Source organism: Pezoporus flaviventris, unplaced genomic scaffold (assembly GCF_033815535.1).
Source record: "Pezoporus flaviventris isolate CSIRO_AGI_PZ_B2104156 unplaced genomic scaffold, CSIRO_AGI_Pfla_v1 ptg000078l, whole genome shotgun sequence".
Taxonomy (NCBI): domain Eukaryota; kingdom Metazoa; phylum Chordata; class Aves; order Psittaciformes; family Psittacidae; genus Pezoporus; species Pezoporus flaviventris.
The window spans coordinates 19,542,702-19,567,509 of NW_026892626.1; the positions used below are offsets into that span (position 1 = coordinate 19,542,702).

Consider the following 24,808-nt stretch of genomic DNA (forward strand, 5'->3'; position numbering starts at 1 on the left):
TGACTGATACGGCCTTTCAAGCGGTGCTCCAGGAGTCTATCCTGACGCAGCCTTGGTCTGATTCAGTAATTTTGGCGATGAAATAGAAAGTATGCACGTTCAAGATTTGTTCTGCGAAGGATTTGAGCAACACACTGAAATAGGATGCGAGAGCTGCAGTGAACCATGATACAAATAATGAGTTACTAGTGAAATGCTATTGCAGACAAATACTATTACAGCTCATAATGAGACAGGTAATTTGGAAACGGTAGCAAGTACTTATTTCATTCTACTTGTAACAAATGAGGCTGCAGTTGAACAGTATATCCAAGTCTAGACATAATACCTTCAGGAAGATGCAAATCAGTTGGAAAGGATTCGGGGAAGAAAACATTGCCTATGAGAGAGAACTGGGATGCAGTGTGAACACAAGCAGAGGTATACTTAAAAGCACCTCCCCTCACAACCCATTATTAGATTCTGATCAGCAGCTCTACTTGTCTGCTGAAGATGAGAATCTCGCACCGGAAAGCTGATTCAGGCTGGCTATAGCAGAAATCTTCCCATGGAAAGCAGCTCAGCTCCAGGACACTGCCCCGGCCCTCCGCCCCCAGCCAGGCTGACCGTGAATCTGGCTTGCGGACTGTGCTGCGGGGCAGCGCCCTGGGTGGACCTTCCTGATCCGGCCTCCTGCGCAAAAACCCCTACGGCTCAGTAACCCCCGGCAAACCCGACCGCGCTGCCGCAGGGCGCTGTGCGCCAAAGGCCCGCCCCGCCAGCGCAGCCGTGGCCGCGGGGTGGTCAGCACCGGCCTGGCCGACCCCTGCGCCCCCGGCAGAACGCAGCGCCCGGGGCAAGGGCTCAGCGCCCCGCAAATGACCGGCTGGCGCCGACACCGCGCTAGGGCGGGCGGGCGGGCGAGCTCCTGCTCAGCGCACACGGACCGCGCTTTTCTCCCCACCCGCGGGCAGGCAGCGGCGCGGGCAGGCAGCGGAGCGGGCAGCGCACTCGCGGCTCCGGCGGCCCCCCCGCCCCGGCTGCCCCCGCGCTCTGTGACGTCACCAAGTCGCCACTCCCAGCGCGCCCTCGCGTCGTGGCATGAACCCGGATGTGAGCGCGCGGTGGTGGCGGGGGAGGCCGCGCGGCCGCTTCCGCCCTCACCCGCGCCGCGCCCGAGGGCACCGGGGCCGCAGCTTCACTGCCGCGACTGCGCATGCTCGCCGGGCCGGGAGCTCTGAGCCTGGCGGGGACCGTCCTTTCCGGGCGCTCACGTGAGTTGCGGGTGGCGCCGCCAATGAGCGGCCGCGCCGAGCGGAAGTCCTGCCCGCCGCGCCGGGGGCGGGGGGGGGGGAGCGGGGAGCGGGGTATTGTTGTGGGTGACGTCACGGGCGGGGGATGCGGGCGCCCCATTGGCTCGCCTCTGGCGGCCGTGCGCCGGGGTCCTGAGGCGCGAGGGGAGCGCGGCCGCGCCGGCCGGCGGGCCCATGGCCAGCACCAGCAGCTCCCTGGTGAGTGCGGGCTCGGGGTCGGCGCGCCGGGTGCTGCCGGCCGCGGGGCGCCGGGCGGAGAAGTAGGCCATGGGCGCCGGGGCCGGCCCGCTTGGCGGGGGCCGCCCGTTCCGTGCACGCTGCCGAGCGGCGGGGCCACGGCGGGGTTTCGCTGACCGCTCGGACAAGCGGGGCGGCCGGGCGAGCGCTGCCCGCCGCGGGGCCCGGCTCGGCGCTGCGGCTCCCGGTGCTCGTTCTAGCCGACCCTCCCCCGCGTCCTGGTTCTCCGCGGGCCTCGCGGGTGGGCCCCGGTTCCGCCCAAGGCGCCTGCAGGGCCCCGAGGTGAGAGCAGCGCGCCCGGCCCGTCCGCGGGAGGAAGCGGGGCTGGGGACGAGGCTGCAGCAGCCGGCCCGCGGCCTCTGGCGGAGCTTCGTCCTCGGTTCCGGGTGCCGGGCGTTGGCGTGGCTTTGCTGGGCCGTCTCCCACCGGAGAGCCGGCGTTGTTTCCGGGGGGAGCCACCCCGTTACTCGAGGTCCTTCGTAGTGGAAACAAACGCGTGAGGAAGATCGTGAGGGTCGCAACAGGACCGTTTCGAACACGGTTGTTTACGCGAGTCTGACAGGCTAAAAAGTGACGCGTTGTGAGCACTGACTAATGCAGGACGGAGCTGTAGCCGATACACCGAATTGGTAATCGTAAATCGTTTTTTAGTAAATAGTAGTAGTAAATCGTAGTTTACGTTGTAGGTTACACAGCTCAGTTAGTGTAGGAATTCCCTTATGAAAAGAATGTGGTTTTTTTACCAAAATAACTGCCAACTTTCATTGATACCGGTGTAACTAACTCGCAGTGATCCGTTTCTCATCCATGTGCTTTTGGGGCTCGTATTCTTGCTGTCACTTGTAAGCTGTCAAGCTCCACTGTGCAGCACTTAAAACTTTTCAGTCGGTTGGAATTGGCTGAGGAGGTTCTTCTCCTTGGAGGTTGGCATAGCTGTGTTGAATGCCCTGTTCCAGTGTGTGCTCCTCTTCATGCTCAGTGCTTGTTTCATCAGGGTGTTACACAGAATCATATTTGTTGACTGAAGATGAGAACGATTCTGTGGAATAGCCCTGCTGGGGAGAACACAGAATAGTGCATTGAGGATTATGAAATCAAGCAGTGTTTGACTGTTAAAGGAATTAGTTTTCCTATCTTGCCACTTGTTAGAGCTCCACATGGCTGCTTCTCAGCGTCAGGGATGACTTGTGTTTACTTGGGACTCTTTTAAACAGGGAGTATGCTTCCCTTTGTGCTTCTCTCCTCGATTGTTGCCTCTCCAAAATACTTGCAGTTCTTTTCCTTTTCTATGTATGCCTTAGGTCCCTGTCCGTAAGAGAAATGTACAGAGAGAGAATGAACAAAGAACAAAGGTGACAATCGGTTTTGTTAAAGCTAAAATGTTTTATTAGCGTAACTTATTTTGAATTCCCTCTCTTCGATCCTGTTTAGTATTTCTGTGGCCAGGTGAGTGTACTGACTGACAGTAGCACATAGAGATGGACTGATGCAGCCAACCTTTTTGTAGTTGAGATGATATCAAATACGGGAAAGCCAGTATTTCTGATGTTCTGAGCAAGTTACTGTTAATGCATGTGTGTTGCGATTATTAGTGACATCAGTGAGTTCTATGATCATTCTACTATAAATGCAAAACACTGCAGGGCGAGGGGAAAATATGGAGCACAGCTTTGAAAGGAATATTCCTGCATTCCTCTGCCAAAACAGTTAATTTTTTTTGTGTTTGTATATGTGGGGACAGTTCCTGAAACATTCTGCTGTTTTCTGAAGGCGTGGTCCAAAGGGAAAAAATTGTACTTTTAAAAAGGGAACAACTTTAGTGCTGCTTTATTTGCAGGTGTCAGTGTGGTCTCAGGTATTTACTGTTAGTGGCTTCCTTATATGCATGTTGTGTCTCATGTGGATGGGCATTTTCAGCAACACCTTCGCTAGAAGGTTTAGCTGCTCTTGTGATTATTAGATTTCACCAGTGTTTCTGTCTTGATAAAGATGACAGTATAGTTGTGAATATGTCTGAACAAAACTGCTAGCTTCTTTTTTTCCTCTGTGGAACTAGTAGAAACTGCACTTTTCAAAGAACTGTGTTCTGCATCTATGCTAGGAGTTAGATGGGGCTATGGTAAGGGTTCTGCTTGTAGTTATTTGTAGGTATAAAACTTTCAGACAGGCTTGAGAGGTGTTCCCTACATGTCTGTCTACCTAATACTCTCTTCTCTTGGGTTTTTGGCATAAGGCTGTGACTAGTCTTGCCACTCGTGGGATAAGATTTCTGTGAATCTCTAGCCAAAGCAGGCTGCAGGAATAGAAAATAGTAAAAAACCCCAGGTGCTGAGAAGGTGCTCAAAGGTGAAGAAATGGTATCAGTTTAAGAAGAGCAATTTTATATGCATTCATGTTTCTAACATAGGAAGTGCTGGTAGCTAGTGGAAAGGAGATAATCCAGAGAATAATCTGGAGAGAACAGTGATGTTCAACTATACAATGAATCTGCAGTGGGGTTAGGGTGGGTTTTTTTTTCGCCAAGTTATTCTTTGGGTTATTGCTGTTACTTCCGGTGCTACAAGTAACGTCTGTTTCATATAGCTCTTGAAACTCTGCAAGTAGATTGCTGTATCTGGACATTGTGGGGCACCCTGCAGACCTGGGCTCATTTCACTTCCCTAAAGTAGATCAGTTGGAAGGCAGCATTGCAGGAAACATTTCAAAAAGGGATGCTGACTACTGAAGTACTTGCAGGAATTCTGGTGCAGAAAGCATGAAACCAGGGACATAATCACTTGGTTAGAATGAGAAAAGTAATACACTGGCAAAGTAGTAAAAACAGGTTTGATCTCTGAGGATGTGAAATATTTTAGTAATTTCTGGTTTTTAACCGTAAACTTGTTTGGGTTTGGTTTTGCTAGAAAAGCTGTGTGGATTGCTGTAGAACTAGCACATTTATTGCATCAGGAAATATGCAAGCAAGAAATAACTTTTTAGTATAGAAAGAAAAAAATTCACTTCAGAAAACACTGTGTTTGAGAGAGAAAATCCTTGAGTTCCTCCTAGTGGAGCTTCCTGAAGAACTGGTATGAAACCAAGGAATTACTGTTTCTGGTATTTCAAGTGGGAAACCTTTTTTTGCAGGTGGCTAAGTGAGATTATGTGTATGTAATACAGAAGCAAAAGGGGAAGGAGCTGATTTTTCTCCCACCCCACTTCCCTTTCTGACATCTTATTTGCAGCTAAGCTTGTAGAAAGTTAGTAAGGCCTAACTGAAGTGTCTGAAAGGGCTGAACACGCCGCTCACAAAGTTCGCTCTTTGCTCTAGAACCTTATTTTTCACACCTGATGGATTCTACTCAACCGTGCTGTGGAAAACAGCTGGCTTGTTTTGTGACTACAGACTGAAGTTGAGACTAGCTTTCTGGCTTGAAAGATAAGCTGTAAATATGTCACCTGGCAAATGCTCTATAATTCTTTATAGTGAAAAATTGCATGGATTAACTTCTTTAGCACGTTTTCCTGAAAAGAAAGTATTAAAACTACGTTCAGTTCTTTAGTAATCCTACAGGAATTCAATGTACAGGTCTTGCCTGTGCTGTCCCACCTTTGTACACCCCATCTACTGCCACCTGCGTGGCTGCTTTTCTGCTGTTCACCCAAAGCAGTTCTCTTGTTTTCTAGAATTGCCAACAAGAGTTAGTATAGGAAGTCCTTTTGTGTTTGTTAACGTGAGCTCCCATCCATTCTGTGCAACACTTCTTAGTATTGGTGCGCTTCGTGAGATAACTTGATGGTGTAGAATGTGACCTGTTATATTGTGATTGCAATGTGTGGCTTTTATTTTCTGGTGAGCTGGCCTAGATCTGTTTTGTGAAATGAATTCTCAATGGCTTGTTTACATACAGCTGTTTGGGCTACAGGCTGCCTTTAGGTTCTTAGAGATTTTTGTGGTTTCCTGTTTCTGATCTGTTTTGAGGCTCGGGGAGTGTTTGTGGGGGTGGGGGGCTGATGGAAGGAGGCCTTGCATAGTCTGCCTCTGAAGGTGCTTGGAACTTGAGCGCTTCGGTTTGCAGCAGAGGAGGTTAGAGAACACTGGCTGATACGCAGGTTCTTAGGAAACCTTTAATTAGCTTTAACTCCTGCATGAATTTGGAATTAGAATCCTGGAAGTGAGTGACAGAAAATACCACCACAAGTGTGAGTTTGTTAATTTAGAAAAAGGTATTTGTGTTAACTGAAATTTTGGATCAACACTGCTCTGTGCGTGAGAAATTTATTTCTCTAGGTACAAAATCAGTCTTGTGGATAAAATACCTGTATTCCCTAAGTGAAGAGTCCAAACAGTTTAACAACACAGAGGTGTTCTCTGTTCTTCCAAATCCTTGAGCCTATTGTATCAGAAAAAATACAAACAACTCAAATCTGATTTCCCTGTTACTCACAGATAAACCGTGTTACTGATTTACTGCAAGAAGTAAGGTGATCAGTTCAGCTGTGAAGGAGGTAGTGTCAGAGCTGAGCTTTGTTTCTGGTGTTTTGAGATCATATGAACAATGTAATGTCTCTTCCCAAACTTTAAAACACTTCTTTGTATACCAGGAATTTTGTGAGGATGGATGTCCAGAAAGCTTAAGAAGAAAAATCAATTAATTTTGATTCTTCTTCAAAGTTAATATTTTTGATTATATTTTGAACATAGGACTAGTATGTTCCAAAATTGATTTCAAATATGAGGCAAACAACTGCCAAGTAGGTACTAGAGTCTGTTTTAACAACCTACTTGTGCTTCAAGGTAATACAAAGAAAAGGTTTGTATAGATTATTAGAGCATGGCAGTATGTGAGGCTTAGCCAGGGCTTTACGTATATTTCCTCTGAAATAGTAACTGTATCTTATGATGATTTATTACAAGTATTTTCAATATTAGCTTCATATTACTGTGTTGGTTTTTTCCTTTAAATCTTATTAGGGCTGTTAGTAGATCAAGCAGGCTGCATCGACTTGAAATATTTTCATGCTTCTGTTTCCTGCTATTGCACAGGTCCCAGCCAGTTTAGATACAATAGTATCTTTGAAGAACTGTCTGCTTCACGCTTTCTCCTTCCACTAATACAACCTTAAATGTTAAATGTATTACCAGGACATAACTTTCAAAGAAGTTGTCTATTCTTTTAAATGACAAATGACGGTTATTTCTATCAAAATAATTAAAGGGGGTGGTTGTTTTCTTTTGTTTGCCTCACAGTGAATGCAAAACCTTTCAGCATTTGAGAGGTTTCAAATGATGCCTGAAGGCGAGCATAGTTTTTTCTGGTGGGTCAGAGCCTAGGCTTCTTTAATCAGCTGCATGGCAGTCTATTTAAACAGCAAAAGTCCTCCTTTCGTACAGCTGAGCGCTTTTGAAATTTGCACGCTTGGTTCATAAAATGGTCTGTTGAGCAACAGATTTTTTTCATGTGGCAGCTTCTGAGATAAAAAAAAAATCACTCCAGATAAATGTGTGACTTCAGATTCTTCTGCAAAACAAAGTTGTGTTAAAATAGCTTTTGTAATTGAACTACTAGATGTCAGTCTGCTCTTTTAAACGTAGTAATCATTAAGTATTTATGAACCTGGATCAAAGGATAGATTTTGACAAATTGTTTGGTTTCAGGCTCTTTTGCTGACTGTAATGGTCAGTTTCTTCAAGATGTGGAGTTGATGGGCAGTTTGCTGGGTTATGAGCTAGATCTTAAGTTGTCTACAGGAATCTTTGGCTACCACTTGATGATGAGGTTTGAAAGAGTGCTGGGGCAGCTCTACACAACAGAAACATAAATGACTGTGCTACAGAAGATTAATGTTTTACATTCATAATTTATTTTTTTAAAACATCTACAAATAACTGATACTTGGAGACTAGGGTTTGTTTACAGCAGTTTGAAGAAAATGGTTTACTGTGATCTTCAAAGGACTTCTCTGTCGAAAAGAACATCCTGTTGTCCCAGGAAACTATCTTCAGCATCTTTGTAACCTACCTCACTTGGTTCTTTGGAGAGGAGTGTTTGTTCTTAGAGATGCCTGTTGGTTTTGTTAGTTAAGATTTTTCTGTTAGACATTTGAATTACCTGCCTCAAAAGCGGAACAAGTTCCATAATTTCAATATAAGTTTTACTTCTTGTGATATGTTGAAGATTAATCAGCTTGTTCACTGCTTTGTGTTGTACCTAAAACCAGATTTTTTAAAAATGCCTTGAGATCACCCTTTTTGCTCAGATTCTGTTTTACTAGGGTCTTTTTTATGGTACCTTTGGCGCTCTTCGCTGCACAGAGATAAGTCATTGAAGTATGACTTAATGTTTCCATCCCAGAGAAGACTAGGTATTTGCCAACTTAGTATTTGGTTACTCTCTCTCTATATATTTAATATATTGCTTCTTTTCAATAAATGAATGCTGAGTGAGTTCTCTAAATCCCTTCCATCCTTTTCCTCAGATTTCAGAATCTGAAAGCATACTTCTAGGTCTGTTTTTCCTCCTGTTCCAGTCTAGTGGTACTCCTTGACTGGGGAAGATAAGTGAGCTTCGTCAAGCTGAAAGTGCATACAGAGTACGTGGTTTCAAATATTTCCCAATTACATTGAGGCTTGGTCTTATGAGGTTGGTTTTTGGTTGCTTTTTTTTATATGGCTGTATGTATTATGAGTGTTTAAGTTAACTGCTAGGTGTGTGAACAGTTTACTACTTGTGTAGTGCATTCAGAAGTACTCTTGACACTTGCTTTAGTCTGTATTTTGTCCTGTCCGTTACAGGCATGATTTTATGTTGTAATGTTAGGCGGTGACAGCATCCAGTGACACTTTTTAACCCATGTGAATGGATTTTCTCTTTAGGCAAATGTTTTAATTTCTTAAAGGTAATAATAATCTTGACAAATAGGTGTATTAACACTTTAAATTATCTGTCAAGCTTCTAAGTGTAAATAAATGGAAACTGACATTTCCATTTCCAAGTGGACTTTCATGAATTATTCAGTATGTTGTTTCTCTCTATACACACACACATATGTGCTATTGGTTATTAGAAACAGGATGCAGTTGGTTACTTAGAAAGTCTGAAAGTCCATTTTTAGACAGAAGTCCAGAGCATAAATAGACAAGACCATATAAAGTATGAGAACTGATGTTTACTGCAGTTTCTGAAAGCACACCATCTATTGATATTCTGGATTGTCTTCATTCATGGCAGTCACTCTGGTGTAGCAGAGTTTATGAAAATCTGAGTATTGATAGGGATCACATCATAATCATGATGCTTCCTGCAAAGCACTCTTGCATGGGATTGGTGTACAGGTGGAAGTGCCACCTATGCTTCCTGTGTTGTTATTCTGAATCGGTGTTTCTTCGTATCTTAACATTTCTTGTAGCTGAACTACCCTGGTTTTGCCTGCATTCTCTTTTTAGGCACTGTGAGGAATAGTTTGAGGACATATATTTAGGCTCATCCTAGTATCTGACCTGATGAGTTGCTTTTTTCTTTTGAAATATGCTGGACCTTCCAGGATGTGTTGCACTCTAGCCTTTGAAGTGGAGACTGTCACGAATACATGTTGGAGAACCTGGAGAAGGTCAACGTTTTCATTGTGGCATATGAGGGGGGAGGAGGCCATGGGAAAGACAAGCATAATATCTATTAATTGCCCCTTCTTACGCTTTTTTTCAGATACAAGGTGTGTGCCAGATGCAGTTGCTGCATTTTTGTCACCTCTCTGAAACACCATTGTGTCACGAAAAGAATATATTAAATACGACTGCCTAGCTGTTAATTTTTATCCTTTGAATTTTGCAGATAAATCCTTAGGAGACCGCAGGTTGTCAATATTTAAATTATAAGCAGCACAAAATAAATTTAGTTTCAGAATTTGTGGCTTGTGTGACAGTATCAAAATACTTTACAAAACCTCTCAGGCCAAGCCTTTCTAACTTAAAGTGCCTTCAGCAGAATCTCAGTATTGGCAAGTAGTAGCTTTATCTCTAGAACTATGAAACACCTTTGCAGTGAAAACAATTACCTACTTTCTGTGTGAAATAAAGGCCTTTATTCTTCCTTAATTGCACAGATAAATAGATGGATTCCATATTTTTACTTGAAGGCAAATGTATTAAGTTGGACATTGAATCTTAAACGCACAGATTTTGGCGTAATCTTCCCGTTTCTGTATCAAAAGGCTATGTTTGTCAGGGACATAGAAGCTGTGGTTTGATATTGTGACAGTGGCGAGGGTATCATACGGTATTACATAGTACCTGTTTTGAAAGCCTCTCAAATTCCATTTGCAAGTGAAAAGGTTAAGTCATAGATAGCCTAGAGTACAGCTGTGTTGCTTTCTGAATGTTATACTTCTTTAAGCAGACTTTGCTGTTTGTATCTTCCTGATAGTCTGCGAGCTTTTTGCCATAATTCAGTCTAACAATTATGACATTCACCACTCTGTGATCCGTACATGCAGTAGGGCTTGAATTGCAGGTGATCCTAATTTTTAGAGCTCTGTATTTCCTGACACTCCAGGGCCAAACCAGTTGGATTATTTAATAAATACAGATTTCAGAAGCTAACTCTAGCCAGAGGATTAGATGGTTTTTACAGGAGTTCAGTGTCTTAATTTTTCTCCTGAAACTGGTTTGTCTGGTTTTCTACTTGATCTTTGCACAGTACTAGTGGCAATGCGACTTCGCTTCTCCTAGGCGATGCTTTCTAGTTCTGTATATCCAGGTGAGGACCAGTTTAAGTCCTTGTCCACTTGTTTCCCACCATTGTGCCTAAGTTCTTGAACCATATTTTAATTTGCAGTAATGTTTTGGTAGAAACAAAAGTAAGGCCTCACTGTTTGTCTGTACATTGCTTTAGGTAAGAGATGAATTTTTTGTCAAATGATATGGGCGTTTGAGTTTGATGTTTGGTGGTGGTTTTTTTTTTCCCCTCAGTCTTTAAATTTATGCAGTTACTGTTCTTTCAATCTTCTTGATTTGAGAGTCAGTCCAGGTGTGAACTGAAGAGATCCTTGTTTGGGGATACTGTTAATTAACGTTGTTTAAGAATGTAACCAGTGTTGCTCAGAATATGTCCTATATTCACTTTCTTAAACAGTATTCCATATTTCAGACATCCTGTAATGCCAAGTCAAATGCTTGACATCGAAGAATTTCATTGAGTAGACCTGTAATCCAGTTTTCCATTAAAAACATTTGTGAGAAGCTTATGCTAATGTTCTAGTTCATAGGGTCTCATCAATATTGTTTATAATCAAAACAAATGTACCAGTTGAGGTGTAGCCCTCGTGTTGCTTTGTGTAAATAATACCTGCAGTTAGCAAGATCTGCTTCCAAAAAATATTTGCCTTGTAGGTAAGTGGATGGAAGAGCTTTTCTCACCATGTCTGCCCTATGTCTTAATGCAGTTAGACTCAGTAATGACAGTTAGACACAGTGCTGTCAGATGAGCGATAGGTTAGGACCCTGGTCATGCTGACTTTGTAACAGAAATGTGATCTTGCTAGTAGAGTTTCAGTAGTAGCAAAGATACTCAGTCGTCTTCAGAGTTCAGTATCATGTCAGTTAGGACAGAAGACGCTGGAAGCTTCAGAAGGCCCAGTCTCTACAAGTATTTTTTGCTGCTGTTGATGTTGGTAGCGCTACATCAGCAAAACAGCATTGCAGATTTTGCAGTGGGAAAAAGCTAGTAGCGATGCAGTTGTTGTGGCTGTACTTGCTTTAGAGCGGTGTGATATTTGTTCGCTTACTGTGTGCTTAGATACATGAAAAGTTGTAGTGGTAGGGCTAATGTCAAAGTGCTGAATTACAAAAAATATTCCAAAGCTAGTAGCTCCTTTTAGATAGCTGGAGCTTTCCTTTTAGATAGCGGGAGCTTTGCCTGTGACTGGCCTTTCATGCAAAGGGGGGCGAGAAAAGTATAAAATGAAAAATGTAGTGCTGTCTAGTGGGCGTCTCGCGTTGATTCAAGTTCTCTTAAGGTTTATTTCTACTGTTTGCAGGCAAGAGGGGAAAAGAACAATATAAGGACTTGTTTCACATGGCATGTAAAGGAAAAGGACGCCTCTTTCTAGTGACTGAGTGAAATTAAGTTAATGAAGGTTCTTATGTGTCTGTTGATCCTATAATTCTACTTCAGCAGATCTGTTATTCTCTTTCTTACTAGGTTTTCAAACTCACAGTATGTTGCACTAAGAAAGAAACAATTTCTATATGGATGCAAATTAGAAACAGTACCCTTAAGTACCTGGGGAAGTAGGTGGTGTTAGAAGCTAGTTTTAAAAAGCAGGCATATAAAGATTACATCAGTGGTTATGGGGGTGGCCAGCGGTGATCCATGATGCACAATAGGTACGTCTGTTGTGACTGTGAGGACCTGTGCTTTGGCTGGCGTGCCAGCCGAGCAGTATTGGTAGTTGCAGGGAGGAGCATCCTCAGGCTTCTGGGAGCTGCAGACACAGTTTGGAACATTTTAAAATTCTTCAGTGATTGACTTCGTGTCTCGCTAAAAAAGTCTGGATCTGTCAGAGTCAGACTCTTCAGTCTGAGTTTTGCAGGAGAGTGGCTCTGTAAGGTTAGACTGGATGAGCTAGCCTGTACTCTTGCATACGTGAAGACGTAATGCAGAAACATGTATAGTCTCTGCAGATGTGTTTCTTGGGGTCTTTGAAAGTAAAACTGAGAAAGTAAATATAGGACATATGCTACTAAAACAAGAACGGGGAGTGTGGAAAGAGAGGTGTAGGAGTGAGCTTCTCTGTAAATGTTCAGGTGCAACATACGGTGTTATATACAACATACAAACATAGTTGCACAGTTCTGTCATTTCTTAGGTAACTGATACCTCAAATCTATTACATCTGCCTCTGTCCTTGTTCTTAACTTTCCCTTTGTGCTTGCTGTTTTCTGGGCTGCACTTCTGGTTCTTTGTTTTGGAGTTGGGATGTCTTTATGTGACCCTACTTATAATTTACATAGTGCAACCTCCCTTGTTTTAAAAGGCCATGGACCAGAGCATTCTTCAAAAAAATTACTGGATATTGCTGGTTATTGAACAGTGCAGCTGATCTGCCTCTTGTCTGTTGTTCTCTTCCTGTCTTTCCCCAGTTTGTATTAGAGAAATAGTATTGGAGAAAGTGAGATTCCAAGTAAAAATGGAGTAAAGTATCCTCTGCCTCCATTAAAGTTCTGATGCTTTACTTATTTATTTACTGTTCCCTGTAACTGGGATCTCTAAACTGATGTTACTTGTGAATGCGGGTGTTCATTGCTTAAGGATACAATTTTTTTGCTTTCAGAAAAACTACTACTTACTAAGATTGTATATATGGCTCTGCCTATAAGCAGGAAATAAAGTTTAAAGATGTTATTTGTAGGAGAATATACAGTGAAACTCAATTCTTTGGTGGTAGGAGGCATTTTTTTTGAGCTTGGGGAAAAAGGCGTTCTTGAATTAAAGTCTTCAGATATTTGTCTTATGGCTGTATGTATGTATGTGCACAGCATGACCTGAACAGAGTTGTGTAAAAAAAATTAAGAGCTGCCATTCCTGAAATAAATGCTATCATTCCCTCCTAAATACATTCTAATGATAACCCTTTCAAATAGGACTTCACATGATGCTCGTATGGAAATAATGCAACTCCGTGCAGTATTTATTTGAAGGTATAGGAACAACAGTTTAATTTCTCTTTTCAGTATGATGCTGTTCCAATCCAGTCTAGTGTGGTGTTATGCTCCTGTTCATCCCCATCAATGGTGAGGAACCAAGCAGATTCCAGCACTCCATCTGTCATTTCCACCTGTGGCAGCAGACAGGGTTCTAAGATGGAGGGCACTGCAGCTGAATCGAGATCCAGTTCAAATTCCTTGCAGCAACATACGGGACAGCAGCCTCCACAGCCTCGAAAGAAACGACCTGATGACTTCAAATTTGGGAAAATTCTGGGTGAAGGATCTTTTTCAACGGTAACTTTACTTTTTTATAAGAAGTGCCAAATATCTTTTTTGAAGATGAGCTTTAATACATGTTCCTCAAAAAGCTTTTCTCTTTAAAAATGATCTGCTTCCCTGAAACTTTATTCCTTGCTTCTACTAATTGGAAATCTTCCTTCCCTTGCTTTAAAACATTTTCCTAGAAAGCTGTAAATAGTTGAAAGCTCTGTCTCATTTCCTACTTTTGAACTTTTAGGTAAAATTCAATCTCTCAATATTTGCCACTTATGTTAAGGAAAAGTACTGTGACAGCTAGATTTTTATAAATATGCTTCAGTGCAGTTGCTTTTTTCCCCCTTTAAGGAGCTTTGGCAATTTACTGTGGCTTATGCTACAGTCTTCACAATTCTTCTGGGGGGGGGGGTGGGGGGGGTGGGGAAGAAGAGCAAATCTGTTTACCCAGCTAGATGTGCAAGTCGTCTAGAAAAAAGAAAGTCGTTGTGCCAAACTGAATGTCTGCAGGTGTCTTGCTGAAGCCAGCATAATATGAAATATGCTTAAATATTTTGCTGCTTGCAGTTGTGATAGCTTATTTTGGACAATCAATGTCCTAAATACCTACTGACAGATCAAAATCCACATTAGTGTATGTCTTTAATGAATGGTTACAATAATTTTCTTTCCTCTGGCAACAGGTTGTCTTGGCTCGAGAATTGTCAAGTTCTAGGGAATATGCCAGTAAGTATTGTCTCCTTCAACATAAACTGTTTGCAAATACAGTAGCAAAGTAGTGCTGTTAAAAGACACCTGTTCAAAGGACAGAATGAGTGGGTTTATGATCGTTTTATCTAACAAAAAGAATCAATCAGCCAAGCCACGTGGATGACTTGGGTGGCTCTATGGGGCTGCAGCTCCTGACTGCACTCTGTCTTCTTTTCATTAAGTTAAAATTCTAGAGAAACGTCATATCATAAAAGAAAACAAGGTGCCATATGTGACACGGGAGAGAGATGTAATGTCCCGCCTGGATCACCCTTTTTTTGTGAAACTCTACTTCACCTTTCAGGACGATGAAAAGCTGTGTATCCTTTGGATTTTCAAACTTGCTGTGATGCTTTCTTAACAGAAACAATCTCCATTTTGGGTTTCTTTGAAATTATGAAAATAACTCCAGGTCTTTAAATTATCCTCATGTTTATGATACCAGTTTTGCAGTCGTGCTTTTAATAGAAGTTAAGCCAAATGGTGGAGTGTGCCCCCTCAAAGAGCAGAGTCAGCGACTTGCAGGCCAGGGGAGATGTCTACGCTTTTTATTGTTTTATTCGAGTCTGTTGCTGTGGTCAGTAATTCGTGTTTTTCACAGAGGCTGCTATCAGTTTTAATAGGCCCTGTATCTGTGCATACACATATCCGTGCACTAACAGAACCTGCGCTGTCTTTTGTAATGCAAACTTTAAAAGCTCTGGAACTTTACAGATGATGGGGCAGTTTTAAACTTGGGTTGAATGTTTGTTATGACTGTAAATAGCTCTCTTTAAGGGCAATTATATACACAGTTTAAATGAATTATTAGGTCACTGGCTGGAAAACTACAGAATTTACCATTTACACAGTAGTCTTTGCCATGATAAGAACCTGGGACATGGGTCCTAGGTTGTTAATATATTCAGGAAATTGTTTTGAGTTGCTGCCATTTAAAATTTCAAATGAACTGACTTCAATTCTTTTCCCATTGATTGTATATGTTTAGTATTGTTCTTGTCTCTGAAATGAGGTGTGAAGACTTTTTTATTTTGGATGGTTTATTGATAGACCTTAACTAACTCACATTCAGATTTTGGGCTTAGCTATGCCAAAAATGGAGAGCTGCTAAAGTATATACGCAAAATTGGCTCATTTGACGAGACCTGCACCAGGTTCTATACTGCTGAAATTGTATCAGCTCTGGAGTATTTGCATGGGAAAGGAATAATTCACAGGTAATCACAAAGCTGAAACCAGTGTGCGTTTGATAATGCACAAGGTGTGTTTTCTGGAAGTGTTCTTTATGAAGTCTAAAGCAAATACAGATTTGGTGGAAAGTTAATGAGAGAATAATAGCATTTCGTTAACATTAGCACTGTTGGTAACATTGGGACCTAAACACAGACAACTTTCAGAGGAGAGATAATCTCTGTTACTTGACCAACTATTCTAGTGGGGAAAAAGTAAGAATTAACATTACCAGAAGTTTGTCTTCTTCAAGATTGATCAGTTGGTGTAAAGCAGAAGATGACTTTTTGTTAAATACGTTTCTTCTTTCTGGGGTGTTATGTACCAGAAGTAACTAGAATTCTGCTGGTGTGAGTCAGTGTGCAGTGTGTCATCAAGAAAAGTAAAATGAATGTATGTCAGTGAGCAATTTCCACAAAGCTGAAGCAGTAACTGGGCAACCTTTGCAGTTGTTCTTGATGTAATTACATTGTTTGGATAAGTGTGCTTTGTAATTCGTGTTTGTTAAACTTCTTAAAGCTGTAAATGTGAGAAATTTGAACTGCAGAACTTCTTTTTGGGTAAGAATTCTTTTGCATCTGTAGGATCCCAAGGAGTTGTTAAGGGAACAGCAGATGCTAATTGGCAAAAAGATGGCAAATTATAATTCTGATAGTAGTATTACTTCTTTCAGTTACATTTAAAAGGACAAAGTATTTTCCTAATACTTTCCTGTGAAATAATTTGGAATAAAAGCTAAGGGGGCTGGATGTGGAGAATACCAAAAGCATAGAATTTTTTTTTTCAGGGTTAAAAAAGGTTCCAGAATTCCCAGTTTCACTGATTCTGTAGCCCACGTGTTAGGCTGGAGAATGCTAATAAAATTGCTATAGCATGATTGTCAGTATTGCTAAGCCTATACTGGAGATCCTGTATTATGAAAGAGCTTCAAGTCTTTCTCAAAAAAACCCCAAAAAACAAAACCCACCTTAGTGAATGGGCTTTTCGCAATCTGTCAGCAGTTTGCATGTCGACAGCTCCAAGTCAGGTGAAAGTTGACACAACAGTATTTATAGAATACCTGCATCGTTTATGGTAGCATTATGTACATAAGTCACTGCACAGATTTGCAACTTTAATGTGTGTGCTCTTTAAATATAAGAATTTGCCTTTTTCAGGGACCTCAAGCCGGAGAACATCTTGCTAAATGAAGATATGCACATTCAAATAACAGACTTTGGAACAGCAAAAGTATTATCTGCAGATAGCAGACAAGGTATGCCATTATTTACTTCATAGTGTGACATGGACAGGTATAGCAAGTGTTACTTTGAAAGTGTACATATGTACCAGATTGTAACCCTCAAATACCATTACCTCTTACATAACAAAATTACTGAGAGATCTTGAAACAGTTTTGACTGTCACTGCTTAGATTATGTCAGAAGAGGTAGTATTTGGTGTAGTGGTATAGCCAGCTAGATCACCAAATATAGTGGGAAGTTGAACTACTTCAAATTGCTTTTCATTTGCAAGACAAGCGCACAAGCAGGTACTGTGGCTTAGCTGAAACAGTTCTTTGCTTATGTATTTAAGCTCAGTGGCTGATTATCAGAGTTGCTCAGATGTGAAGGTTATAGAATTCTCGTGTCACTAGTTGCTTAGTATTAACCTGTGAATCAATGATGCTGCATACAGTGCCTGGTAAAAAGCACCAGACTGAACTGAATTTGATGAGCTTCATTTTTACTTTAATTGAGTAAGGTTGTATTGATAGATTTTATACGTAGTGAAGTGCCCAAATGCCTAGCTTCTTGAACTAAATAGTTCAAGATCTCTATCACTGAGATTGATTTGGCTCTTCCATTTTGTGAGTGGGTAGAGAAATGAAATACCTGTGAGTTCTTTGTAGTATTACATAACTTGCAATAGATTGCCTTACTTTTGTGGTTTGATTAGTTGTTGTGGGGTTTTGTTTGGTTCGTTTTGTTTGGTGGGGTTTCTTTTGTTTTAATTGGGTGGGAAAGAGGGAGGTTGGCTTCTCTGTAAGTATGTGTTGGCTTATTTCTTTCCATTTTCTTACCAGCACGGGCAAACTCATTTGTAGGGACAGCACAGTATGTTTCTCCAGAACTGCTGACAGAGAAATCTGCTTGCAAAAGGTGAGGACTATTGTATTTCAGAGCTTCACTGACTGCCAGGATACTGTCAAATGGGGAAGGGATACATTAAGCAAACTGAGTATTTCAAAGAAACAAGGTGCTCAATATAAATTTTTGTTAAGAGTTTGAAATATTTTTTTCTGCACAAGTATTGCTGCTTGTCCGAGTGCAGGTTTCCTCAGTTCATCTCCCTTCTGGAGTTACAGACAGGATCAGGTGCCGTCAGGAGACGGTGGTGTGTAATGTGCAGTTTTCTCTTACCCATAAATAAATCAGAAAAACTTCTTCTGTGATCCAAATACTATACCTGGTTTAATTGTGTTTTATATAAGCTTGCTCTAAGATGGTAATCCTTGCTGAAAAAGCAACAGAATGTTAGATTCTGTCAGTTAGGGAAAAGGCTACAGCTTGCTTTGACTTGTATTTAGATCAGCTAGCAGTTATCTCTGCTAAACTCTGCTTGGGAGTTGCAGTGGTTTAAAGTTCATCTTTGTGCCTCGTATGCATGATACCTGTAAGGAATTTCTTATTTAAACTTGTTCATGATGGTAACTTACAGACTGTTGTATATTTATTTTATTACAATGATGGAAGAATAATCATAGCAATCAGTGACAAACCACAGGGGAAAAGATCTCTTATATGAGTAACTATAACGATTTGTGCTACCGTTTCTTGAAATGATAGAAATACGATCAGACTTTCCACTTTGGCTTCTAGTAAGGATGTTTTGGGTGATGAAAAGACTTCATCAGGCTATCATCTCCTTAAAAAAGTTACATAATGCTTCATCTTTACAGAAGACTCTTAATTTGAGAAGGTTTGAGTCTTTATTAGCATTTTATTCTTCTGTTTCTAAGCTTTAAACCAATCTATGCATGGTTTTCCTTAAGGTAAAATGTTAAAAATACTCTTTCAGACCAACACACAAAAACGTGAGTCCTTCCCTCACCCATGTACCATATAGCCTGCCTTTTTGTATATTAAGAAAAGCTTTACATTAAAAAGTTTTAATATGACACTCCAACCCCCCAGCATTTTGAAGAAAGGATTTCAGTCCTGAAGGAGCATATATTGCACTGTTGGATGCATGTTTGAATTGTCACAGTGGATAATAAGTATTCTTTTCAGTCTCATTACATACCTATTGAGTATTTTGACTAAGCACTCAGTGTTTTTGTAGCGGTGCTTGTAGACAGTTGTTGTGGGATGGTTACAGTATACTTGCTTTTAGACTTTTGTTGCTAGTCTACTCCTCTGTCAAGGGATGAAGTGAAAGCAGCGTGGAGATGACGGCAGTTTGTCTCATGTGCTTTTGCCATGCTCTAACCAGCAGAAGCGGAAGAATTTTTTTTTAATTGTAGTTTAAAGACTTCCTGTAGGAAAGCATAATCTGTGTTTTTTCCTCTCATTTGAAGCTCTGACCTCTGGGCTCTGGGATGTATAATATATCAGCTTGTAGCTGGATTGCCTCCATTTAGAGCTGGGTAAGAGATTTAAACTATTTCTTTACATGTGGATCATAAATACATTGACTTGGGTTTGGTTTTTACCTTGCTACCTGTTCTGAAGTACAACTTCTCCCAGGGCAGTGTGGGTGTTAATGTCATGCCTGCTTTTATTTGCCCTTTCTGATGTCATGAAGATGTTTATACAGCTGTAACTAGAGTTCCTGAGAGAAATTCCTTAGTTTATCCTAGTGTTTCCATGTAATTTATACCATAAAGGTAACTATGTCTACATGAAGAAGGTATGGAGCACCTCTGCATTGAGCCCTTTGAACTTTTCTTGTTATTATTCAAGTATCTGGTGTTTACAGGATCATAGGTGCTTGGAAGACTGTACTCCTTTACCCTAGACAGATTTGTGGGAATGTGACTTAAGCTGTAGATCTCCTGTTTAATATTTGTCCAGGTTATGCACTGTTAAGGTGAAAGAAACATGGAGAACTAATAACAAGAACTAATATTTTTCTCTTTCGCAGAAATGAGTATCTTATATTCCAGAAGATAATAAAGTTGGAATATGACTTTCCAGAAAAATTTTTTCCCAAGGCAAAAGACCTTGTTGAAAAGCTATTGGTAAATATTTGCTGCTGTTAAATGATTTGTTTACATTGGAATGTAATCAGCTTATGTAGTTCTTTTTTCCTAAAGTTTTATGCACTCTGTTGCAAACCCTGTAATAAGAACGAGTGTGGGCATTGTTGAGTGCATAGGTGAGTGTCTGGAAATCGGCATCCGTTGGTAAACAGTACTTAATTATTTTGAATCTGAGTTCTAAAGCGTGGATAAGGAATGCCTCTCAGTGAAATGCAAGTAAATGGTTCTAAATACCTAAATAACACACAGAAGTTAAAATTCAAATACTTAGATAGTACTCAGGTTAATTGTTGAGTTGTATAATGAATTTTCTGTACATTACAGGGAGATATATTCATTACAATGTACACCTACTTACCTTGCAATTTATTAGGCACTTTCCTTGCACTTAATGCATGTCTCAGTAGTATGAGCCAAAGAATTACTCTGCATTTGACAGGTATTTGACAGGTAGGAATAAAAAAATAGTTCTATCTCGTTAGTGAGATATAACCATAACGCTGAAATGAATATGCAGAGAACATTTTGGGTGGTATAAGCTTTTTGAAGTTCAGTAGTCTAGTGTATTGGCATGGTGCAGGAGGAAACTCTTACGTCTCTGGATGATAATCAGTGCAACCATTGTAAAGGATCTAGCAGCATGTTCCTCTCTTCAGGCCAGCTTTATAACTGAGACCGTGCATGCTACAGGATAAGGTCCAGGTTGTGTCAACATGCTGAGAAACGTGCAGTTTCAGAGTGCTTGAGAGGCTGGTGTTTGGCATCAACCATAGCTCCCATAGCTGCTTGCATCACGGGAATGTGGTGCTGGGCTATGCTTAAATGAGCTGTGCCCCATCAGGACTTTATGAAGAAACAAAGCCCAAAAATTCTGTGGACTCAAAGAGGTGCTCCTTTCTTTAGATCTGTGAACTGGTCTAATACAAAATGTTACTACAAGGCATACTGAAAAATAACTTCTTGTACTGTAAGCAGTCTCCTCATATTCTAGTGATGTATGTTTATGACCAACTGGTTTTAAGTTTTTGCACGCTGCTGTGCAAATGTAAATGGTGCTCGCCCCTTCCTTGTCATTATTTTAACTTAAGTGTAATTTGCTCAGGTTCTAGACGCCACCAACAGATTAGGTTGCGAAGAAATGGGAGGATATGGACCTCTTAAGGCTCATCCCTTCTTTGAATCTATTGTGTGGGAGAACCTGCATCTTCAGACCCCCCCAAAACTTACAGCGTATTTACCTGCTATGTCAGAGGATGATGAAGACTGTTACGGAAATGTATGTTCGCCTATTACTATTTTCAGCTCTGATGCTGCCTGAGACTTTAAGTAAAGCATAATCATTGCATTCTAAGAATTTTATTGAAACTACTTATATTTTAATGAAAACTCAGTTATTAATAATATAAAATTGATGGTTACAGTGGTTTGGGATTCCCCCCCCCCCCGATGAAGTTAGTGTTTGAAAAAATTACTGCTTGGCTTGCTCTTGACCAAGCATACTTTTTCTGGATAAGTTAATCTTGTTCATCTGTAGAGAGCAGGCTGTCTTTTTGTCGATGAAAAACAGAAGCATGCTTAAATTACAAGGTGCAGTTTAGTGCAAAATAAGCTGTTTAATCAAAGAAATTCCTTTACTTCATTTTGTTTCCTCCTTTAGTATGACAATCTCCTGAGTCAGTTTGGTTGCATGCAAGTTTCTGGTTCTGCCTCTTCCCATTCACTGTCTGTCCCAGAGACAAGTACACCACAGACGTCAGGAGGAAATATTGAGCAGTACATTCATGATCTTGACAACAATTCCTTTGAGCTGGACTTACAGTTTTCTGAAGATGAAAAGAGGTTACTTCTAGCAAAACAAGCTGGTGGAAATCCTTGGTAAGATCTTTGAAGACGAGTCATCTGTTACTTGCACAGTAGTAAGGAATCCAGAAAAAAATAACTTCGTTTGTCCATCTTAATGCCTTCAAGCAAACGATTAGCAATTATATTTTTATTTTTAAAGCAACAGCAGCAAAAACCTGATGTTATGTTTCTAAAATTTACAAGGTCTAGAAGGTGTCAAGTATGTTTATAGGATAGGCAGAAATGGTGCTATACTAGAAAAGGCTTCCCTCTACAGAGGCCTAGAACTAGAAAAGGTCCTTCCTTCTTAACATTGCCATAAGTGATTTATTTTTAGTGATAATATTCTGTCAATACCTAAGCAAAATACCTCCAAATCATGTAATTATTAGTGTTTCTCTTCACTCTTGAGAGGAGCTTCTCATTTGTAATTTCCCCCACCCACCCCACATCAGAGTTTAGAAAAAAAACTCTTTGGGTTGGAATGAGGAAGAGTCCAAAACTCACCTAGTAAAGTTGTTCAGGACTCCTTGCTGGAAAAGGAGACCGTAGGGAGTGACATGGAAAATTGCTTGATAATAATAGTAATAATAAAAGCTGCTTCTGTGGAAGAATTATTTCTGGAGTAATAGGTTATTTCCTTTTCCTCTTTTTTTTTTTTTTTTTTTTTTTAGGCATCAGTTTGTAGAAAATAATTTAATCCTAAAAATGGGTCCAGTGGACAAAAGAAAGGTAAGGGCTTCCCTTAATTACCTGTAACAAGATTCAGCTGTTGTGTATTTGCACAGTTGCACATAGATAAGGAACAGGTTTCAGAGCTTCCTTGTTTAACTTATTTGTAAGTATCTGATCGCTTTGTTTTGTGTTTTAAATCTAGGACTGTGAATAGATTGTTTTTTCTTGATTTAGTGGTGTGCTCTTGAGCTTTGGAAAAGGCTAAAAGTGTGCTATAGATACTTTCATTTTCAGACTGTAGTGAAGATTTTGTCCTCCCTTCCCAGTCTGATACATTCCATAAACACTTTGTATTGATATGTATCTGCGTGTGGATCAAGCTACAAAGATTAGGAAATAAAAGACAAGGCCATATTGACCTTAACTGTGGTATTTTTTTCTGGATATGACCAGTACCTGTATCCTGAGAGAAGCAGAGGTGATGTTAGGAAAACTTTTAAGTATTAACATGGTATAGATGAACAGCTATAGTCTGCATCAGCTTTACAGGATTGTAGCCTGTCTTTCATCTAAATTACTACCTGCCTATTCCTAATTTTCTCCACAAAATCGTGAGCATCAATTTCTGTGCTGGAATCTTTGACAAGTAGATTTTGCTTCACTCTGCACAGCTAGTTGTTTTATGTTAGAACTTGAAGATGCTTTCTAAAAATTGTACTTACGTTTTGCCATGTAGTAGGAATGTATTGCAAGCCCTAAACAAGGGGTGGGGTGAAATAGGTAAAGCAAAAGGAAAACAAAGGTTCGTCAAACACAAATGTACAGTCCTATCACTGAACTCTTTTAATTCTACCTCTGTTTTTAAATTCAGGTATCTACACATTTATTTTTTTTTTTCCCCTCACACCTTTTTTGCATTGCTGCTGCTGCTTTTCTTGGTAGGGATTGTTTGCACGTAGGCGCCAGTTGCTGCTCACAGAAGGGCCCCACTTGTATTATGTGGATCCTGTCAACAAGGTTCTAAAAGGAGAAATTCCATGGTCTTTAGAGTTGCGGCCAGAAGCTAAGAATTTTAAGACCTTTTTTGTTCACACGGTAAGTGACTTTCTTTCATGTCTTTGAAAGTTGCACTGATTGTTGTAAGTTGTTAACCAGCAGCTTTTTCCTGAGAAAATAGAATTCCTTAAACACAAGTGTTGATAGTCTTAATTTATAACAAAAAAAAGGCACGGGCCCCATCCCCCCAAAGGCAAAACAAACCAAGCAAACAGCAACCACCCAATGTACCCATTTCCCGAAGAAATGCATGTTTTATTATTCGTGTGTAAATAGAATTTAAGTGGGTTTGGGGATTTGAAGGAGGTTTTAAAGAAATACTTAAAATTTAGCCCTTTTTTATACAGTGGTTCACAAGGAGTGTACCAACAACATATTGGCTGTTGACTTCTTAACATTATTGAGATGCCAGATGTATGGTTATTCAGTAATATGGAATATTATATAACTAATTGAATTAGTTCTGGGGAAGTTTATTAGTTGATTCTGAATGATTATTTCATTGATAGATGCAGAGTAATTACTGCTTTTTTTTGGTTAAACTGTATTTGGAGTACTCATTACAATGTTGTTCACTTGTAGCCAAACAGGACGTACTACCTGATGGACCCGAGTGGGAATGCTCATAAATGGTGCAAAAAGATACATGAAGTTTGGCGGCACAGATACCACCAGAATGCTGCTAAATAGTAAAGCTTATCCAAAACTTCCCAGTTTCCCTACTTGCTGCTAGAACTCCATGTGCAGCCGATCAGAGGAATATTTTCAACCCACCTATTACCATCTCAAGGGGAAGCATATGTCTGAAATGTTCTGCTTTCGGGTTTTGTTTTGGTTGGTTGGTTGTTGGTTTTGGGTTTGGTTGGTTTGTTTTTTTTTTTTTCTTGTGTGTGTGTGGTTTCTTTTTTTTTTTCTTTTTGGTTCTTGTTTGGTTTTTGGATTTTTTTTCTTTTGTTGTTGTTTTTGGGTTTTGTTTTTTTTTTTTTTTTTAAGAAAAAAGAAAAGCAAAAACCTAATGGAATTCAGGGTCACTTTGCTTGCTCATTGTGCTTCTGTTGAGGCTTCCACATGCATATCATTGCAGTGAAGATCTTGCTTTTGTGCACTTCAGCTCAACTTCTGCTGCAGACTAGTGGATAGACCTTGCATTCCAGCTTCACTTAAGATGAGTTAAAACCAATCCACACGCACACACGCCGAATCATGTACCAGCCTTGCGTTTTATGGGGCTGGAGTTGTCTGTGACTTTCAGATTATCATTAAAATGTATTTCATCAGGGAGCTTTTATATGCCTCTCCTAAGCACCACCTCTTTGTTTTCTCTTCCTTTCCTCACAGTCCCCCAGCTTATTGGTATATGGCATTTGTAGCCAGGTCAGTCACACCCTTGTGTAATTGCTAACATAGTTCTGGTTGCAGGATTTATGTGGTACTTCAGTAATTATGTGAATGAATCAGATGTATGTGCCTGGCAGACAGGCTCCAATGATACAGGTTTTAAGAGAGTAAAATGCTGAACATGGC

The 24,808-nt window shown here is 40.6% G+C and overlaps 1 protein-coding gene across 2 annotated transcripts; it reads left to right on the plus strand.

The window, feature by feature from the left end:
* The first annotated feature begins 1,363 nt into the window (after window positions 1-1,363).
* On the plus strand, window positions 1,364-24,592 carry PDPK1 (3-phosphoinositide dependent protein kinase 1). 2 transcript variants are annotated; one of them, XM_061474265.1, is made up of 14 exons: window positions 1,364-1,490; window positions 13,240-13,509; window positions 14,172-14,214; window positions 14,421-14,558; window positions 15,311-15,455; window positions 16,626-16,723; window positions 17,534-17,609; window positions 19,028-19,096; window positions 19,594-19,690; window positions 20,814-20,987; window positions 21,369-21,586; window positions 22,228-22,285; window positions 23,171-23,323; window positions 23,867-24,592. In XM_061474265.1, exons 1-14 carry the CDS (start codon window positions 1,467-1,469, stop codon window positions 23,972-23,974), a joined length of 1,671 nt encoding a protein of 556 aa, XP_061330249.1. In that variant the 5' UTR covers window positions 1,364-1,466; the 3' UTR covers window positions 23,975-24,592. The 2 variants fall into 2 exon arrangements, with proteins under 2 accessions (XP_061330249.1, XP_061330250.1); XM_061474266.1 differs by lacking the exon at window positions 1,364-1,490 and adding an exon at window positions 1,838-2,158.
* Window positions 24,593-24,808: the final 216 nt, after the last annotated feature.